This window comes from Candoia aspera, chromosome 8 (assembly GCF_035149785.1).
Source record: "Candoia aspera isolate rCanAsp1 chromosome 8, rCanAsp1.hap2, whole genome shotgun sequence".
Classification (NCBI taxonomy): domain Eukaryota; kingdom Metazoa; phylum Chordata; class Lepidosauria; order Squamata; family Boidae; genus Candoia; species Candoia aspera.
In genome coordinates, this window is record NC_086160.1 from 60489414 (window position 1) to 60510559 (window position 21146).

The following is a 21146-nucleotide window of genomic DNA, read 5'->3' on the forward strand; positions in this document are numbered from 1 at the left end:
TCCTGAGAACCAAAGATTACTGAATTTTAAACATGCAAAAAAAGAACAGTTTTGCCCAGATTTTACTCTTGTCTTGTTACATGTTAAATGTGGGGGGCGGGGGGCGGAGAGTGCCTTTGTTCTGTTGTTATTGTATTTTAATTTTCCATTTTTGAAACCCTAGCAGACATAAAAGCAATACATCAATACTTTCCTTTTTAACAAAAAATATTCAGTGCATAGCAACATTTGTCAATTCTTCATCTAAGTCATTTTTATACTTTCTTCACTTGTCAGTCAATGGAGGATGGTCAACTTGGACAGAGTGGTCGGTATGTAACAGCCGTTGTGGGAAAGGGTCTCAGAAGCGTACTAGAACATGTACCAATCCTGCACCACTCAATGGGGGCACCTTCTGTGAAGGCCAGAATTTGCAGAAAATAGCTTGTACCACATTATGTCCAGGTATGTTCTATTATTATGATGCTGTATTGCCTAGAATAACTGTTGCTTTCTTTTCTTTTCATGGTGTGGTGGGGAGAGTAGGAACTGATGATTCCTTACTTTTAATTTTAAAGTGAACTGTATTATGCCATTCAAATATAAATAAGACAAATAACCAGCACTATTATTGTACAATGTTTGCCTCTCATTGCAATCATTATTCTGAACACTTACAGTATATAATGAGTCAAGATTCAGACTCTTAGGAACCTAGGCCTTGGATCTGTTGAAAACTATGCATTTAAATAATATCATGAATTTGAGCCAAAAATGTATTAGTATGCTTATTCATAGGCAAAAATAAGGCTTGTTTACTAAAGCTGAAAATATTATCTGAAGGAGTTGGATTATCGCTTCATTTATACGGTTCCGAAAAACCCAACTTTAACGTGCAAAAAAACATGCAAAACAAAAATCATGCGCTTTCTCTTAAGACTATGTTTTAAAATGCGTTTGGCTGCTGTCTTAATCACTAAGATGTGTAAAATCTATTCATTTTAGATTTAATAGAAAATTTTTTAAGTTCCTTCCAGGGAGAAAAGTTCAAATAATTTTCATACCTGATATCTCTATCTCAAATACTGATTCACCATTTACATCAACAAAACATTTTCTCTGCCACCAGCTGCCTTCCTTTACCTATTTGCCTATAATGATCTAAATAGTATTAACATAATGGTTGGAGGAAAGTCAATTTATTTTTTAATTTGTTTGTCTATCTCTCTATCTATCAAATTTCTCTGGCACCCATCTCATATACAATGACTCTGGGCGGCTTACAGATAATAAAATGACAATCATTTTATTTCCTTCCCTCTCTCTATCTTTCCATTGCAGTTGACATCCATTCAACTTTCCCTTGAAACATTACAAATTCAAAGTTCTACGTCACTGCATACTTCTCAACAATAAAACATTATATTGAAGGTCAGAAATAAAATACAGATTTAAAACAGCAAAAGCACATAACAATGCTTACAAATTCATAAGTAGTATCTATTATGTGTAAGAATTGATTGTGGATCTGTTGAATTTCTGTCTGAACTTTTATTATAGTAGGGAATATTTTGGGAAATCACTATGTTAGTAGAGATTCAATAGGCATAAATTTATTTTAGACATCTCTATCAGATCAGAGGAGAAACATGTGCTGGATAGCCTCTCCCTAGCCCAATGTCAAGCTGAAACACCACATTGGGATGCAGGGAGGTTATCCATTTAAGTTTTTATAATATACCGAATGAACAAAGAATTTAAAGCTTTTGTTGTATAGAATTTAATATGCTTTTTAAAATGTTGTTGTTGTCAGTTGCCATCGAGTCGTTTACGACTCATGGCGACCCTACGTATAAAAGAATGAAATGCTGTTCGGTCTTGCACCATATGCCTGTCAGGCTTTTTAAAATATAGATACTAAATATTGCAAATATCCTGAACTCTTGCCTTAAATTCAGTTTGGCAGAAGAGGTCACAGAGCCAAAAGCTGAGAAATCCATATACCTAGTAGCTGCCTATCTAACCTATTTTGAAAGGTGCACTTGAAGAAGGGCTTTTCAAATTTGTTCTGAGAGCAATTTTGGGTAACGTTTTACATGTGAGCCAGATGGAGGCAGCAGGACTATCACCTCTGAATGTTGGAATCCTAAAGAGAAGATCTTCTCTCTCATATCTCTTAATTAATGGCTTTGGGACTACAGCAGTACCGCCAAACACAATACAACTTGTTGACATAGTCAGGAGCCAGCTGGGTAGGGGAGAAGCAGAAGTTATCTAACAGCTCTTCTCCCCAATTATTCTACAGTATTAATCCAGAGTGTCATATCTCCCATTGCTTATAGCTACACTATTCTTTCCTCTTGTTTATCCATGCTTTTCCCATTAAAACTTTCTTCATAGTGTACTACTATGCAGAATTCTGGTAGAATAAGGTGGAGACATTAACGTGCATTATGGGAAAAGGGGAGCTGTTTGGTGGCAGAAATCAACTGGGATTGCTGGGGAAGTCAGGATTTTTTTTATAGACACTGGAGAATAAATCAACAATTATAAATCAAAGTAGGGTTTCTACAAACTCATAGCATTCTTTACTGTGTGAAACTTTTGGAACCTTTGCTAGAATCTCCATCTCCATCAGATCAGTGGAACAGAATTACTCCATTAAGGTCTAAAATAATCTCCTTTTTCAGTACCAGGTCTGCACTGATCATACTGCACTGCACTGGACTCACAGCATCCTATTACTGTAATATTTATCTTTTTAGTTACCATGCATGCAGGATTATCCTTGATTCTACTAAGGGTAACCTCTTGAAAGATGAGACATAGGTTTGAACATGGGAAGGAATATTGCTGCTGCAATAAAGTGTGCCTATTGCTGACCAAGAATGGAGGAGAACAATATAATTCAGTTCATTTATTTTAAGAAATTATATCTCACCATCAAATGTCATAATATCAATATTTAATACTGATCATTAAGATTGTTTAATGCAATATTTTGATTATAACACAATATTAAACTGCAGGCTTCATATCCTGCTTTCTGCAGGTAGAGTGAAGCAGGATTCAAAAAATCTTTGAAACTTTACTCACACAATAATAAGGCTTTCCTAATCCATTTACCTAGAGCACTTCCCCATGTCACAGAAGAGAATAGGTGAATCATAATTTCTGTATCAGTACCCATACTTAGTGAACTAAAATATTTGTTTGCATGGCAATTTTTTTATTCTTACTGTGTATAGTGTTTGGATTAGTAAATCTAATATGATCTACTAGTGGCACAATTTCTAATGAAGGCATCAGGTCTTCAATTTCCTGCATCACTGCTTCTGTTGCATGCTAGAGGAATGCATTAAAGGGAAAACATATGACTGAACATAATCTTTCACTCAACCTTCTTTCAGTAAGTGCAGCGGAACCAGAACCAGAGATCTGGATCAATACAGTTCTCCTTCTCTGGAGGTTTTTAAAAAGAAGCTGTACAGCTGCCTTTCGTGGGTGGTTTATTAGTTTTCCTGCACATTGCAGAGAGTTGGACTAGATGATTCCTGTGGTCCTCTACAGTTCTGTGATTGGCAATATGATAAAAAGGATTTCGTTTGTACATAGACAGTACGGTCAGACTTTATCCTAGGACTTCAGCATTGCATTCAAACGAATTAGGCTACTTCTTATATACAACTCTGCAAATGAACTGAGCAGAGTTAAGCTGAAATTTATCCCTTTGGCTGGGGGGGCGGGGAGGAAGGAAGGAAATAATGGCATTTCTATTATCTGTATTTTCAATAAGCAGATTCCTTGAATTGTCTGCTGTTTTGTCCCTCTTTGGGTAGAGTTTTTTTTTTTTTTTAAATCTGGGTGTTTTCTCTTTCTCCCACTCCCACCTCATTTTGTTTTTATATTTGGCCTTTACATTTCTCCATTTTCTTATGACAGTGGATGGGAGGTGGACAGCATGGAGTAAATGGTCTACATGTGGAACAGAATGTACCCACTGGCGCAGGAGGGACTGCACAGCACCAGCACCAAAGAACGGCGGCAGAGACTGTGAGGGCCTTGTCTTGCAGTCCAAGAACTGCACAGATGGGCTCTGTATGCAGAGTAAGTGGAAGTACCCTAATGCTGCTATGCTGACATTGCAATTTGGATGGAGAGAGAGAGAGTAGATAGAGAGATGAGAGAGAGAGATTAAAGTTGTAGCCTTGTCTTGCTACTTGCTAGAGGAAAGAGGGGGGGAAACGGTTAATGTAAGTATGTACTGGAATAAATTCAGAAGGAATTCCCCACTTCATAGCAGTAACAGAAGAACAAACTCACCTTTAAAAGATTTGGCACAGCCTGGCAGAGACAAGTCATCTCCAGTGCTCTTCTAAGCCATATTGGGTGTGTTTGGATTGTAGCTTCCTGCTGGTTTGGGCATGGAAGGAATTGTACCTTCAGAAATCCCTCAAAGTTCCAACAGAATTAGCACAGTCAATCATTCATTCTAGGTCATGACATCTAAAGCCCTCCATCTACTGATTTACTCAGCCTGGCATTTGAGTTAGGAGGGATATTTTTATGAATAGCAAAATATCCCCTTTATCTTGTTGTTCTTGAATATAGCTAGCACCTAAAAAAAATCTAGCTGTACTATGAATAGGGTGTCTCTGTTTGCTTTGCATGTGTTCATTCATAAGTCCATATTATTATTTTTCTCACTGCTCTGTTCCATGTTTTAAAAATGCAGGAAAACTAGCATTTAAATATTACTTTAACACATGTTGTGAACTTTTCTGATATTGCAATCCTATTGCAAGTCTATTCAGTAGTAAGTGCCATTTCTTTCTGAAAGGCTTATTTCCAAGAAAATGAATTGTACATATTTAATATCATTTAACCTTCAGTACATATTTTATATACATTTTAGATGTTTTTGGAGGGGGATAACGAGCAACATCAAAAAATGTCTGACAAGTATAAAATGTATAGTATTATTGTATCTATTTCACACATTAGTTTGTGATGGAATTAGGAATAACAATTCCTTTAAATGGAATTTGGATATTCCTGATATCATTGAATAAGGACTAATTTCTGCTTAAACGTACAGGTGCATATGGATTTTTTTGAGGAAAGATCATGATTATCTTACTAGAGTCTTGTTAAGGTTTGTTCTAAATTACTTGTGTCTTTACAAAAACTACTAGGGAATCAACAATATTGAACATAATAGAATTAGAAAACATACAGTATATAGAGTTGCATTCAGTGACCATGATTCTGTGTACTTCCCTGGAAATGAACACACTTGAATAAAATTGTATTTATTTTATTCTTTAATCATATTTGTATACTAACCACTCAGAACAACTCTGAGCAGCATGCAGATTAAAAACATAACAATCAACTAAAGGAAAGAGAAAATGGCCAAACAGAGAAAAAACAAATTCTGTAACATGAAAAGCACTATGTAGTGAGCCCACAGCATGCCTTAGCCCAATGCCTGAGGAAAGAGTCAGTTCTTTAAGGGTCATCTAAAAGAGATCAAGATTAGGACTGTTCAGCTAATCTGGGACTATGCTGTTTCAGAAGGCAGGTACTGAAGCATGCCAGTTCTGGGACCCAAATATGAGACCTGAAGCATGCCAGCATGCCAGCATGCCAGCTCCATCAGATCTTATAGGACAGGCAGACTCCATGGGAGAAAGGTGATACCCTAAATAACAAGGCCATACATCATGTATGGTTTATACAGTAGGTGATAACCAATACCTTGAATTGCACCCAGAAGCCTACTGGTAATGAGTGCAGGTCACATAGCAGAGGTGTTAGATGAGCACACTTTGGCATGGACATAACTGCTCATGCCACCACATTCTGGACCAGCCAAAGCTTCTGAGTGGTCCTCAAAGGCCACTCCAGCGTATTCCAGTAATTCAGATGAGAGGTGACTTGTTAATATGTTTTCTACTACAGATTAAGGTTACTATGGTAACTAATCATTTTGGCCGGGTGAAGAGGTTGAATTTAATTGTCCCCTTTTCACGTGTTAATGGTTGCATTGCCTAAGGGGAGAAATTTGCCTGGACTTGTTTTAATTTCAGTTTCCCTTCTGTGTAGGCTTGCAGAGAATATGCAGCTGAGAGAAATCTCTCCTCTCAGCAAACAGCCTTTAAATATGTTTGCTTTCTGTAAATAAAATTATTTTTATAGAAATGCCTGGTGTGTGACTTTTCTGATCTCTCCTGGGCCAAAGGCTTTCTAGCACTCTGCAACATGACTAAGGTATGAGTGACCACAAGAAGGGCTCCTGATCCAAGAATGGGTTGGGTTGTGCAAAGGTCTTCCTGGGCACAGCTGCCACTTGTTCCACAAGCAGGAGCTGTAAGTCCGAGAAAATCCCTCAAATGGCATATCAGTTCTCTCTGGGGAAGGATGAGCTTTGCCTGTAAATAATTTTGGATTGTATTTTAGATTGTGTACACTTGATAGTTTTCACAGACTTGAGGAAGCATTATTACTTATTAATAAACACATCATTTTTTTCCTATGCTCTTATAGACCTTAGTCAAGCAGATTGTGAAAGCTTTTGAATTTTACAACAATGAACAAATTCCAAATGATTCCTTCCACTTTTGCTTCTTTTTTAGTTCAAGGTACTACAAAGGAAAACCAATATACGTATTGTAGCTCCTAATATTCATTTCAAAGTGTTCATCTGATGTTAGTAGCCATTTTATGCTACATTTCACCAACATAATCTCTAGAATGGCAGGAAGGCAAAAATTACATTATTTGCAAAAGTGTCAGACTTTGGTAATGCTACATGGGGAGAAAAAGTCTATTCTGAAGTTAAGTGTCTGACTGTATGCCTTGGAGATAAAGAGCAAATATGTGCATCACTTCAACTGTGTGAATGAGCTGTTGTGATACATTATCAAGAAATAATATTCTTTATTTCCAGCAGTTTGTATTTTATATTACCACATATTTAGAGAGGATTATGATGTTCTTGCATGTATGATGAAAGCATCATTTATGCAGAAATTTGGGGTGAGATTATGAACTTTCTCCGGGGTGCCAATATTATATACTGTACTGTGTTCGTTTTTCTTTGCAAAAGTTACTGCTGAGTTTAAAGATTTTGCCACTTTTAGGAGAGTTTGTGATTTATTAAGAAAGCTGCATCATATCCTAAGTATACTTTATATGTCAGCTTTCTTTGCTTAAATTAATGATGTCTAAGTATTTTACATTTGAGAGGTGCACACAGTTGATCATTTGTAATCCTGAAATATGATCCAGCCCAGGGGTGTCCGCAGAGCATAGTAAAAACAAAACAAAACAAAACAAAAGTCAAGATGTCTGTGCATCCCACATAAAAAACAGGTGGAGCTTCTTTTGTACCATTGCAGCTGCCATCTTGACTTTTTTGACCACACCTTAAAGAGACCCCTGAAAGTTTTGATTTGCCACCCATGATTGCTCTAGACCATCCATAGACTTTCCACCCTCCCCTTTTCAATATCTACCAGTGAATTCCAGGTCCTTTTAGTTTTACCACTATTCTTCAAGGCAAGCATTTAACTAAAGAGAGTCTATTTCTTTCAGCCACAGAATGCAATTCTACATAGAGACAAAATAAACACTGCCTTTAATGCATAGCATGCTAGGACTTTTTTTCCTGAATAAGAAAACAAAAGCCCCCATTGAAGCAAATGAAGGGCTCTTTTCTGCTTGCAGAATAAAGAACCAGCCAACTTCATCTCCTATGGGTCGAATTTAGACTTTCCCAAACAGATTTCACTAAATACTGTATATTAAAAGTAATATGTAATTTACCACACTGTATGTATTATTATTAATCAAAGCCTAACTGAGGCTAGATTATAATCTTGTGTTAGGTCATGGTTTGTTTAATGCCTTAATGTTCCCATGTAACATGAAGTCATACATATCAGCATGGCTAGATGGTTGTTAATTGATATTTTTATTATTCCACCTAATAATTACACTGTACAGGATACAAAATATACCAAGGTTTCTTACAAACAACAATTTTTCACCGGTGGCAATGGCCTGTTAATATTAGTGGCCCATTGATATGATGGGAAATGAAGCGTTCAAGTGAAACAGGCCTCTGGTACCTTCCTCCATCTCTCTCCCTTCTTCTTTTTTTTTTTTATAGTAAATTTTATTAGGTTTCAAGAGAAGAATAAAAACTACAAAAAACAAAAAACTACAAAGAAAGAAAAAAAACTAAAAAAATGTGGAAACAGAAGATAATTTTTTTTTCAAATTTACAAAAAGATGTGGCCTCCGACTTTTAACAGCAAGGATATACAAAAATTTCCATAATCAATCTCTTACTCTATATTAAACCAAAACACCACATTATTTCTATAAGTCATTCCACTTTAACACATAATAAAAATCACTAAGTACAGTTACTCCTCCCCCTTATATTAAAATAAAGGGGGAAAAAAGGTTCATATAAACCTCCTAAACATCCTTCTCCCCTCCAAAAGATAAAACATATTTAATTATTCCCTTTCTGCCACTATTCTATACATTTCTGTCTACTATAATAATCAAATTAAAAAGCACATAAGTTGTCTGCCATTATACTTAATAGTACAATTTTAATGATCCCAATCTTAATAAACCCAAAAAACAAAGACAATTCAAAACAGTAATTCCATATCTTTAAAAGTGAATAACATCAATCAAATCATTAAAGCAAACCATATACTCTTTAGCCCTAATACAACAGTTTTAATAATTTTAATCTTAATAAACCCAAAAACAAAGCCAGTTCAAAACAGTAAATCCAAATCCTTAAAGGCAAATAGCATCAATAAAATCCTTAAAGCAAACCAGGTGAGCATTCTTTAACCCTTATCCCACTTCAGAATAAACCAAAGCAGTTACATATCCCCACAGTGTGCACAGAGCTTTCCTCTTGAGAAAATCAAACAGGCCAACTGCCCCCCTCAGAGATTCTAGGTTCTTTTCATGGCATTCCACCAGGAGATCGATTTTACTTATGGCTTGCAGATCACTCTCTCCCTTAGATTTCTCCAACTCCATTATCCAGTCTTCATCCAGCATCTCGATAAAAATCCCAATCTCAGTCTTAAAAAAACAACAACTCTATCGCTCTTAAAGTCCTCGATTCATTCACCACATCCCCAGCCTGATGGCACATTTTAGATCTCATATTTTCTACAGTGTCCTGGATATCTTGCATAAAAGCTTGATAGAAGTCAGAAGAAATCTGCTTAAAATGCTGGTGAAAGTCAGAAAAAATCTGTCTGAAATTCTCCATGTCTCACAAGTAGATTATGGCGACCCCTAGGAACTTAACCAGTGAGAGTCGAAGATATGGAAGAGTTCCAAAGTGTGTTTACATAAAGTGAGAGTGAGATAGGAGGCAGTTCTCAAGGGAAAGTGAGAACAGAAAGCTGAAGGTTCAAATCAGCTGATTCAACGTGTAGGAAAATGCTATAGCTTCAAATTTAATACAGAAATAATAACAGGAAGACAATTGTTTACTCTCAATCTTTGGAATTTCCTTTGGAAGGAAAACAAAATCCAAAACTTAGAAGAATTTTTTTTTTTTTTAAAAGTAATCCCAAAAATAACGCTAAGCACAAGAGAAGCAGCTTCTCCTCACTGTAGAAAGCCTCTCTTGGGGTACATATACTTTTTAAAAAATACAGATTGGTGATTTAGAAATGAGGTGGCCAGTCTTAGTGTCCCTTTAAGGCTACAGCGCAGCTTGGAAATGGTGACATCCCAGCCTCCCGGCTGCTCTTACCATTCGAGTGCAAAACCCTGTTTGTGATCTTCTGGCTGTAAGCAGCCATCTGGAGGACAGATGGGGTGATTCCAGGTATTCTTCTTGATCCGGAAAACATTTCCGGGCTTCAGGAAAACCTTCCTGAGCCTGAAAAAGTTGCCGCATTGTCAGCTCCGCCCACTGACCCGGCAGGCACAGTCATTCAGTCTGCCATTCCCCCTCCCTCTCTCTCCCTTCAAGAATTTTCCTAACATGTACTTGGCCATAATATGATCATCACTATTTTTTTCCAATTTTTAATTGGGAAAATCAGCAACAGCATGTAGTTAAAAGACTCTGCAAGAGCAGAAGCTATAACCTTTCCTATAATTTACATGAGCAGATCTAGGAGTTCAGATGTGTTGGCAGATCATAAATAGCCAAACTAATCAGATAAAATCTAATTTCCTGCTTTTATCAAGCTTTTAGCCAACCGCCCCCCACCCCCACAAGATGAACTAAGGTTGTTTAGTCCTCTAGTTTCATCAAGTATTTTTGTCCTATGCCTGCTTCTTTCCTGCAGTAGTTATTCCTATCCTTGGCTGCCTGACTAATTCAAATTAACTCTTAAATCATTCATTTAAGTATGAACCATTTTGTTTCAATTTTTTAAAAGTCTTCATCCTAGATTACATATCTGAATTAGAGAATCATGCAGTCATTTAGTGTTAGCCTCTCGTGGACGTCGACTCTGGAGCTTGTTCCGCCCGTTCTTCGAACTCTGTAAGATCCTCTCCCCCTTCAGCCATCACTGGATCCTCTTTCACAAGAAAATTTTCCGGTAAAGAGCAGCGAGGTTGGTTTGAAAAATGATTCTCAGCTTTATGTGATGGTTGCCTTCATTCCAATAAAACGCTCAGACTCAAAATGACAATTCAGGTTCTGAGTTTATTTAGAAAAGGGTGCAAACAGGCAAAAAGCTGAGAATGAGAAAAGCGCGTGTAATGGTTGCCTAATCCCAAATACTCAGTCTCACAAGCCCGGGCTTAAAGATAACTGATTTATTAAAGGAATAGTATGCAAATACAGAGAAAGCTGAGAATGAGCCAAAGCGCGCGAAATACAAACTAAATACCCTCACTTCAAACCCAATACCGCCCCTCACCCCACCATAGTAACCACCCCCTCCCAGGTGTTGGCAACCGTCACACATCGGCCTGGGAAAGTAACCTTGAATACATGTCATAACCCAAACATACATTCCTGCAGAACAGCAAGGAGATTACAGCCTGGCACGGCTGAAATTCCCCTCCCCGCAAATGACAGACACGGAACAGGAAAGTGACATGTGAAACCTTACGATGTATTCAAACCATTGGAACGATTAACATGACAGCGTGCCTAAACTCAAACTAAATAGCATCTTTACAAACAGCAGCCCAGCCCCACCCTCACATACCGTTCACCCCACATTCCCAGGTGCTCCTAACGAGCTCTCCTGCTCAACGGGCAAAAAGACCTTGACATTTCAGAGATAGTCTAAACACATTCCTTCTGGAACAGATCAACACGTTTTTAGTACAAGGCTCGCAGCAGCACCCTCCCAGCCAGAACACGTATAAGCACCATGGCAAGCGAACTGTTGCGATGCAGAAACATCGGAACGGTGAACATGACATAGCCCAAGAAAGAAGGAAAGCAAAAGGCAACAGTGATAGGGGGAGATATGCCCAATTAAATGCAAAATTCCAGAGGTTAGCCAGAAGGGATAAGGAATTATTTTTAAACAAGCAATGCGTGGAAGTGGAAGAACACAATAGAATAGGAAGGACAAGAGACCTCTTCCAGAAAATTAGAAACATCGCAGGTAAATTCCAGGCAAAAATGGGTATGATCAAAAACAAAGATGGCAAGGACCTAACAGAAGAAGAAGAGATCAAGAAAGGGTGGCAAGAATATACGGAAGACCTGTATAGGAAGGATAGCAATATCGGGGATAGCTTTGACGGTGTGGTCAGTGAGCTAGAGCCAGAAATCCTGAAGAGTGAGGTTGAATGGGGCTTAAGAAGCATTGCTAATAACAAGGCAGTAGGAGACGACGGCATCCCAGCTGAACTGTTCAAAATCTTGCAAGATGATGCCGTCAAAGTAATGCATGCTATATGCCAGCAAATTTGGAAAACACAAGAATGGCCATCAGACTGGAAAACATCAACTTATATCCCCATACCAAAAAGGGAACACTAAAGAATGTTCAAACTATTGAACAGTGGCACTCATTCCACATGCCAGTAAGGTAATGCTCAAGATCCTGCAAGGTAGACTTCAGCAGTTCATGGAGCGAGAATTGCCAGATGTACAAGCTGGGTTTAGAAAAGGCAGAGGAACTAGAGACCAAATTGCCAATATCCGCTGGATAATGGAAAAAGCCAGGGAGTTTCAGAAAAACATCTATTTCTGTTTTATTGACTATTCTAAAGCCTTTGACTGTGTGGACCATAACAAATTGTGGCAAGTTCTTAGTGGTATGGGGATACCAAGTCATCTTGTATGCCTCCTGAAGAATCTGTATAATGACCAAGTAGCAACAGTAAGAACAGACCACGGAACAACAGACTGGTTTAAGATTGGGAAAGGAGTACGGCAGGGCTGTATACTCTCACCCTACCTATTCAGCTTGTATGCAGAACACATCATGCGACAAGCTGGGCTTGAGGAATCCAAGGCTGGAGTTAAAATCGCTGGAAGAAACATTAACAATCTCAGATATGCAGATGATACCACTTTGATGACTGAAAGTGAAGAGGAACTGAGGAGCCTTATGATGAAGGTGAAAGAAGAAAGTGCAAAAGCTGGCTTGCAGCTAAACCTCAAAAAAACCAAGATTATGGCAACCAGCTTGATTGATAACTGGCAAATAGAGGGAGAAAATGTAGAAGCAGTGAAAGACTTTGTATTCCTAGGTGCAAAGATTACTGCAGATGCTGACTGCAGTCAGGAAATCAGAAGACGCTTAATCCTTGGGAGAAGAGCAATGACAATTCTCGATAAAATAGTTAAGAGCAGAGACATCACACTGACAACAAAGGTCCACATAGTTAAAGCAATGGTGTTCCCCATAGTAACATATGGCTGCGAGAGCTGGACCATAAGGAAGGCTGAGAGAAGGAAGATCGATGCTTTTGAACTATGGTGTTGGAGGAAAATTCTGAGAGTGCCTTGGACTGCAAGAAGATCAAACCAGTCCATCCTCCAGGAAATCAAGCCAGACTGCTCACTTGAGGGAATGATATTAAAGGCAAAACTGAAATACTTTGGCCACATAATGAGAAGACAGGACACCCTGGAGAAGATGTTGATGCTAGGGAGAGTGGAAGGCAAAAGGAAGAGGGGCCGACCAAGGGTAAGATGGATGGATGATATTCTAGAGGTGACGGACTCGTCCCTGGGGGAGCTGGGGGTGTTGACGACCGACAGGAAGCTCTGGCGTGGGCTGGTCCATGAAGTCACGAAGAGTCGGAAGCGACTAAACGAATAAACAACAACAACATATCACTCAAGCAATCAATAAGCTCTTTCATACATCTATCCCTATTCCTATGTAAAATAGCAGTCTGAACTGGTATTGATTTCTGTTAGGATAAAAATTGTGGAGCTTTCCTCTTCCTTCTCCATTGCTTGTAATTACTGTATTTTTCACCCAAAGCTGTAGTTTCTGCTTACTGCTAACTGTGGTATTTCTGGTGCAACTTGGCTGTCACATTTATTCAGACTAATGATCTTGCCCATGCACACACTCTCTCATACTGTAGTTAGTATTTTCCCGCTAATGTGAAAGGATGAATAGTCAATAAGCCAGAGTTCCTTCAGAGAAAGAGAGAGGCTGAATTAGAAAACCAGCTATAGTGCCATTGCTAGAGGAGGGCTAAGTAGACAACAACATTAAGCTGGACCCCTTACAATTATTTAATAATTATTATTATTGATTTAATTAGATTTCACCAATATTGTATATTGAATAACAAAAACTATCCAGTTCCATCCAGAAGAATTGATTTATTTCACTATGTGCTTTTTTTTTCTTTTTACAAACAATACCAGGATATCAGTGCAGTATAGCTCAGTAAAAAGAACTGAAGTTTGCCTGGTTCTAAAAGGGCTAGAGGGATTTTAAAAAACTTTAGTAAATATATTAAATTTTAAAATATTAAATTACATTTGTACCAATATTGAAGTCAGAGATAATAAAATATTAGCTAAAATGTTTAGGGTTGACCAAAAAAATAGCAACAAGCTTCATTCAGAGGAACAGAATAACTCATCTTTCTCCAACCTTTTAATGCAATGGCTTGATTGTAGCTTTTCATCATTTCTCCCCCTGCCAGAATACTTCATTGTTTTCACTCAGCTCCCACTTTCCACGAGCCACTCTCCCTCATTTTCCTGACACAGATCTTGACACACACCATAATAAACCAGATTCCAGCCACCATCCATATTCTTTCTAGCCAGCCCCATCCTGCCCAAGAGTTCAAAAGAATAGCCCCTGTTGGAGTTATCCCTTTGAGGCTGACCTTGCCAGCAGCAACTTTGCCACCCAAAACAATGATTCTTTTAAACCCTACCCCAGGAGGCTGAAGCAGGCCAAGGATTGATTCTGAACAGAATGGTTTCCCACAGGAAGCAAGCAGACAAGAAGCACCTGGAGGGTGCAACACACTTTCCTTCTCCTTGCCATCAACCTGGGCCAAGAGGGAGTCTTCTCTGCAGAGTGAAGTGTAGGATGCAATGGTAAAATAATTCCAAAGTAGAAATTATTTTACATCCCAGGGCCAGAAAAATCTTGTTATAATAGGTTAATGGAACAACACATCTAGCCAACAGTAAGATGGCTAGAATTTCCACTAGTTCTTTCCGCTAGAAATGTATTTGTTCTACCTGAAAAGTCCCATTCATATTACTGCTTCTTTATCTTGTCTATTTCCAAGTTGTCCAAGACAGTGTACATAGTTTCTTCTTTTCTCTTTTCTCTTCATAGTTCTCTTTTGTGTTTAATGACTATTCTAAAAGCTCTCTATGAGTCTTGTGACTGGATGGGGATTTGAACAAGTATCTAGCCCTATTTGATGAGATGTTAATATCCTACTGGCATTTCAAAAAGGGCATTTCATTCTTATCCCAAATGTCTTTTAATTAAATGCTGCTCAGCAAACTTGTCTTTCATTTTCCTTTATAGTCTTAACCTATTCACTTTGCTTTTGGCATCCTTGAATCTTTTTTTAACATACAAATTGCTTTAATACCCTGTCTGTGGTTAGTCAGGAAGCATCAAAGCTGATCACTGTTGAAAAGCACCATGAGATTTTTACAATATTTTACATATTTATGCATTGTATTTCTGCAAAGAGAAAAGTATCATTCCTCAGTTAAAGCATCACAAAAAAGTGAGATTTAAAAATAACAATGCTTAGTTTGAAATGGGAGGGGGGGAGATTCAATAGCAATTATGTGGTTACTTCAAAGGGACAGTATATGCCTAACTGTATTCATTTTTGATATCTCTCTAAAATGTGGAATCTCATTTCCACTGCTTGAAAGGCAGGATTCACTTAAGCTAACCCCTCGGAAAAAGTCTGTATCAAATAGATGAGTAAATAGCTAGAGAATCTCATGGGCCTCATATTCCAGAGTGATCTCTGATCCTATAGCTGGCAAGAGCCAGTTTGGTCTAGTGGTTAAGGTGCTGGGCTAGAAACCAGGAGTCTGTGAGTTCAATTCTCGCCTTAGGCACGAAAGCCAGCTGGGTGACCTTGGGCCAGTCCCTCTCTCTCAGCCCAACTCACCTCACAGGGTTGTTGTTGTGGGGAAAATAGGAGCAGGAAGGAGTATGAGGTATGTTTGCTGCCTTGAATTATTTATAAAAATAATAAAGTCAGGATAAAAATAATTAAATAAATAGCAATTCAGAAAGAAAATAAATGTATGTAATTTACTGCAAGTATATCTAGTACTAGCAGTATATCTAATACACTGACCTATGACATCATTAGTGCAAACCAAAATCTTTCTGATTGATGATGATTATGTGCCATCAAGTCAGTGTTAACTCTTAGTGACCACATAAATAGATAGATTTTCTCCAGGATGCTCTGTCCTCAGATTGGTCCTTCAGGTCTTCCAATGGTTCACCCATTTGTTGTGTAGTTGAATCCATCCTCCTTTCTGCTAGTCATCCTTTTTTTTTTCTCATTCCTTCCACCTTCCCCAGCATTGGTACAAACCAAAAATTGTCTTTCTAGAAAAAAAAATGGCAGTCAAAATAAACCAAACATTCTTGTTCCTTACCTGATGTCTTTATTCATAAGCAAACAGTACTCCTGCAGAACATGAAGTTGCAAGGGGGAAAAAACATTATTCCTGCTGTTATTTAATATAAAGAATTATGTGTTTAAGAAGTGTTACAATTAGCACCAGGGACCTAAATGTCCAGACTACCTATAAACGAGTTCACAGTGTATTTTGGTTAGCTTCAAACATTTGCATAAGAGTGCTGATAATTCCTGGAAAAATCTTTCAAATTTCTTGGAGACACATTAGTGAAGATGAGCAGAAGTGCAGAATTAAAAGGGAAGCTGATTTATCAGTCGCCACTTCTGTTGGTGTACTGTTGCAGTCTTTCATTTTCCCAGGACATGTAAATGTACATGCTCTAGGATCAAAGAAAGAAAAGACTCTGCAGTGGTCTTCAAGCATATTCGTACTAGGTCTTCTTTATCAAATTGTTCTTTCTAATGAAATGTTGGAAGAAACAGAAGAGTTCTGGCTAGGTTGTCTGATTGGTTTATTCACTTCCTTCACTTTTCTTTTAGATATATATTTCTGAGCTGGAGACTTTTATTTCAGAGAAATTATTTAAAAATGAAATACCAAAATGTTAGTAAGCAGATACATGATTTTTAAATTTAGTGGTGAAATTGCTGTAAGCCACATACAATAAGACAATTACACTTTATATATAATGAAAAGCTGGGAAATTACTACCTTATTTTTTGGCATTCATAATTCCTGGAGATACTCATCATAACATGTGAATGGTATCATCATATATACAGAACCAAATTGTGTTTCAAGTAAGAGAACAGAATCTGCATATGCATATAAATCTGTATGTATGTAAATATAAATGTTCTTCTAACTATGGAAATAGCTGGAGAAGGCAAAAATGAATAGGTTGGATGGCAACCTAAACTAGTCTATCTGGATTTTTTGTTTATTTTTGTAAGGTGAATGCAATTTTATGACCATATGTAAAAACTCTTAACTGTGCTAGAATATGGCAAATTCACATAGAATCTACTAGAGTATGTTTCTTTATGTCTTGTTTATTAAATTAAAGGTATTAATCTTATTAAATTTATTGAAAGTTGTCTATATAGAATAAAAGATTACTTAACTCAGGTCCTGGTCCTCAAACAGACTCTTAATATGAGCAGCAGTTACCTTGCATGCCATATTAATTAAACAGCAAGTTAATGTATGTTAATAAAACAACCATGAGGCATTGCCTTGAAAGCATTTCCCAGGCTGTAAAAGGCTGTAAAAGGGCAGTTTGTCACAACTAAAATTTCCTGAGAAATCCATTTCCTTGCATAACATTACTGTATATACATAAGCATCTTGACAACTAATTCAAAGCTCAAGAGTTATAGCTATTTAATAGTCCAGTTATGTAAGCTCATTTGTTCAGAATTTTAAAAATTACAGGTATTCAGTTGTAAAATATACAGCATTATTGTACTACCCATAAAAATTGGTACACTCAACAAATGGTTGTAGACCAATTGTACTCTTTTCAAAATAAATCACAGTGTGTGAAAAATAAAGTGAAGTGGCTGGGCATGGACATGTACGGGGGTACTGACAATTAAACCCTGAAATACATTTTAAATCTATCCATATATAAATAAAAATATATATAAATGGTATCTGAAGCATTGCACAAGCCAGAAAAAAGATGTAACTGCCTTTCATGTTCCAAAATACCTCTTTTGAAGGGTTTGCACAGTCTTATAAATCAATTATCTAGGCAGTTTTGTACAAATGTTCAACAAGATTCAGAATTCATAGTCAGTCCTTTGAAATGTTCATTTATGTCATAATTTCCAGAATTTAATGGCAGTTTTCCTAATTTTGAAAGAACAATCCAGAGGCAGATGAAGAATTATAGTATAACAATTACTGGTCCCTGGTTGTTTCTGTCTTCCAGATCAGTGCTTAAGCACAAGGCTATTGTATATTTTTAGTTCTCACCATAAGATTCCTTAGCATTTTCCAGAAATTCCTCTTTTATAACTACAGTGATCCTGATAATTATAATACAAACCTGATGATGCTATGCATCGCTGAGCTGTCGATCGGAAGGTCGGCGGTTCGAAACCGCGCGGCGGGGTGAGCTCCCGTTGCTCGTCCCAGCTCCTGCACACCAAGCAGTTCGAAAACATGCAAATGTGAGTAGATTAATTGGTACCGCTTCGGCGGGAAGGTAACGGCGTTCCGTGAGTCATGCTGGCCACATGACCCGGAAGTGTCCTATGGACAACGCCGGCTCCAAGGCTTTGAAACGGAGATGAGCACCGCCCCCTAGAGTCGGACACGACTGGACTTTACGTCAAGGGAAACCTTTACCTTTACTACCTTAAATTCAAAGATCTATATCAGTTTTTTTTTTTTTTAAATACAAATTTAGCTAAGCAGATGGTGATAATTTCTACTACCCTTTGTCTTTTATCCATGAGAGTTCTTTGCAAGAATTGGAGAACTGCAGACTTTGGCAGTCATGAGCTGTAAGGATTGCCTATTTTAATAAAGGATGGAAAATTAAACCCTGAAATACATTTTAAATCTATCCATATATAAATAAATATATATATAAATGGTTACTGAAGTTTCAGCAAACTTTTTTTAAATTTAATTGTGACCCACTTTTTCTTCACTGAAACTGTAAGGGTTAATTTCTATGATTGTGAATAATTTGGTATGTTAATTTAAACACAGGGACATATCTAAGCATTGAACTAATAGCACTGTAACTACTCTAGTGGTAAAGACACAAGAAGTTAGAAACAAACATTACAGAACCCTTGGGGGAAAATGTGTTGTTTCTTAAAAAACTACTTGAGGCATCTTAAATTACCTTTTTCTCAAGGCAAGTTACTGACTGCAATATCAGCTGCTCAAGGCGCAGAGCAGCAATGCCCACAAACTATTATGGAGTCAAATTAAGCGGCATCTTTTTATACATGTACCTGAGGGGAAAAAATGTGATAGTGTTATCAGAAGTCCCCCAGGTATTTACCATGCAGTAGTGCTGAAACCATGAGCAAAATAGATCAAGAAGAAGAACAAATCTGTGTTTTGCACTGCTCTCACTTTGAAGCTTGGAGAAAAGTCATTTTCTGTTATTACAGGTACTAATCTCACCAGATTTGCCTCAATATCTGAGGAAAATGTCCTTTCTTATAATTTAAAAATCAGATAGGAAAGCAGAAGCGGGGAAAACACTGCTTTTGAAAGTCTCATATTTCGTGCAGAAGCAGTTGTCAACTGTCATTAATGTGTATCCCCACAATATTTTCTTTGCCAGTCCAAATCTCTTTCAATGAGCTAGGAGAAATTATTAGATTTCTAATAATTTGTCATTAGATATACGACAAATTCTTAAAACAGTTTTAATTAACAATGTTAACTGGGGTTTAGTTTTCCCAGTCCCACATAGTACAAAACCACAAGTTTGCACTTAACAGCAGCAATCTGGATTTCAATGTGACCCTCAATCTGTCAACTAAAATGATTTAGATACATACCATGTAATCTCTTATTATGTAATCACATAATGTTAGGCATCCCCAATTCTGTCTGTTGCATGTCCATGCAGAAAAACCACTCAGCACACATGTAGTAATCTGCAGGCCATAGGTGATCTATTGATATCAGTATTGCAAATAGGATCCCCTGGAGTTACCAGTGTTCCTTGTGACACCTCCCTTGACACTCACCAGCCTTTTTTACCCACCTCATTATTTTTGGGGAAAAAAAAGCAAAACAGTGAAATTGAATATTACTATTCAAGAAAAGGAAGTACCCGCCCCAAAGACCATAAAGTTTCCCTTAGAAAACAAAAATGGTGGTTTGTTTCAGACCAGTGCTTTGGTTTGTAAGCCCATGTGCAGAGAAATAAACAGCCTATGTGATAGAGAGGATCTTAAAGGTGAAGACAAATTGCAGTCTCACCAATTCAATTTCTCCAGCCTCTGATTATCTACTCCTTCCATTTTATACAAGTTCTAAAACCTGATCTCAAAATTCCAAATTTGCTTAACAGCTCAAAAAGGTTTGAGATTCTTCTTATGTAACTTTTGAGTATCCTTTAGTCACTGTTGAAATATTATGGCTATTACCAAAATTATGCTCCTCCCAGCCTGCTGTTGGCTGTTTGGCAGATAGGGAAGCTGCAGTTGTTAGGGGAAGGCAATGAAAGTATGATTCCAGGTATGATTTTTCATATGTGCTGTTTTTTCTAGCATAATTATGCTCTTCCAGGTCACCAAACAACTCTTTGGAGGATCAGAGCAGTACAATTAGAAGCACTGGTAGAGTCAATCTCCACATTCTCCTCTCCATTTAAATTGTATGCCTTTTCCTTCCTGTTAAGTGCACTGCTCAGTTATTCCAGTTGTCAGAGAATAGTCTTCTTATGAATGAAGGGGAGTGTCTGTGTACGAGGAACAGAAACCAGTGTGAAAGAGTGGGCAAAAAGCTATGTATATGTTGCTCTTCTTAGGTGAAACCAAGTTGAAGACACAGCTTCTATATTGATGTTGGCAACTTAAAACAGGAATGGAAAAGCAAAATGAGCTGTGTGGATTTGATTTATCACAGATAGCCATTTTGAGTTATGAAGCTAGTTATATTAACAGTGAAATTCCCAAAGTGACAAACCCAGGTGATAAAATAATCTTTTGAGGATTCAGTGGCTAGTCCTGGTTTTCCAGTGATCTCACTGAAGGTTATGCTATAACACCAATGGGCAATTAGATCTGCTGGTATATGTTAAAAGCCAAGAGCTAAGCCCATTCCTCATAAGTTACAGCTACCAACTTCACTACATATGCAAATATGGCAGCTGTTTAGGACAATACATGATAATGTCTAGATCAAGGTTTTATATTGTTTGTTCTTGCCAAAGCAGTAGTGAAAATGTCTCTGCTGAGCACATGTCTGCAATAACGTCTGAAAAAAGACAAACCCTACATTATGGCTACATTTTCGAACATTTTTCTGTTTAGATCTGGGAGCGCTAAAGAAATGAAGCCATATATAGAGTTGTCCTGCCCATGGG

At 37.6% G+C, this 21146-nt stretch overlaps 2 protein-coding genes across 2 annotated transcripts in view; one reads left to right on the plus strand and one right to left on the minus strand.

The window, feature by feature from the left end:
- PDLIM5 (PDZ and LIM domain 5) overlaps nt 1-21146 on the minus strand; it is a 705552-nt gene that overhangs the window by 208485 nt on the left and 475921 nt on the right. The gene's annotated exons all lie outside the window — the stretch shown is intronic.
- Nucleotides 1-21146, plus strand: part of UNC5C (unc-5 netrin receptor C) — a 152974-nt gene that overhangs the window by 82941 nt on the left and 48887 nt on the right. Inside the window, exons 6-7 of the mRNA XM_063310736.1 lie at nt 277-444; nt 3922-4086. Of these exons, the coding sequence (XP_063166806.1) occupies nt 277-444; nt 3922-4086 (333 nt within the window). The remainder of the gene's footprint in view (nt 1-276; nt 445-3921; nt 4087-21146) is intronic.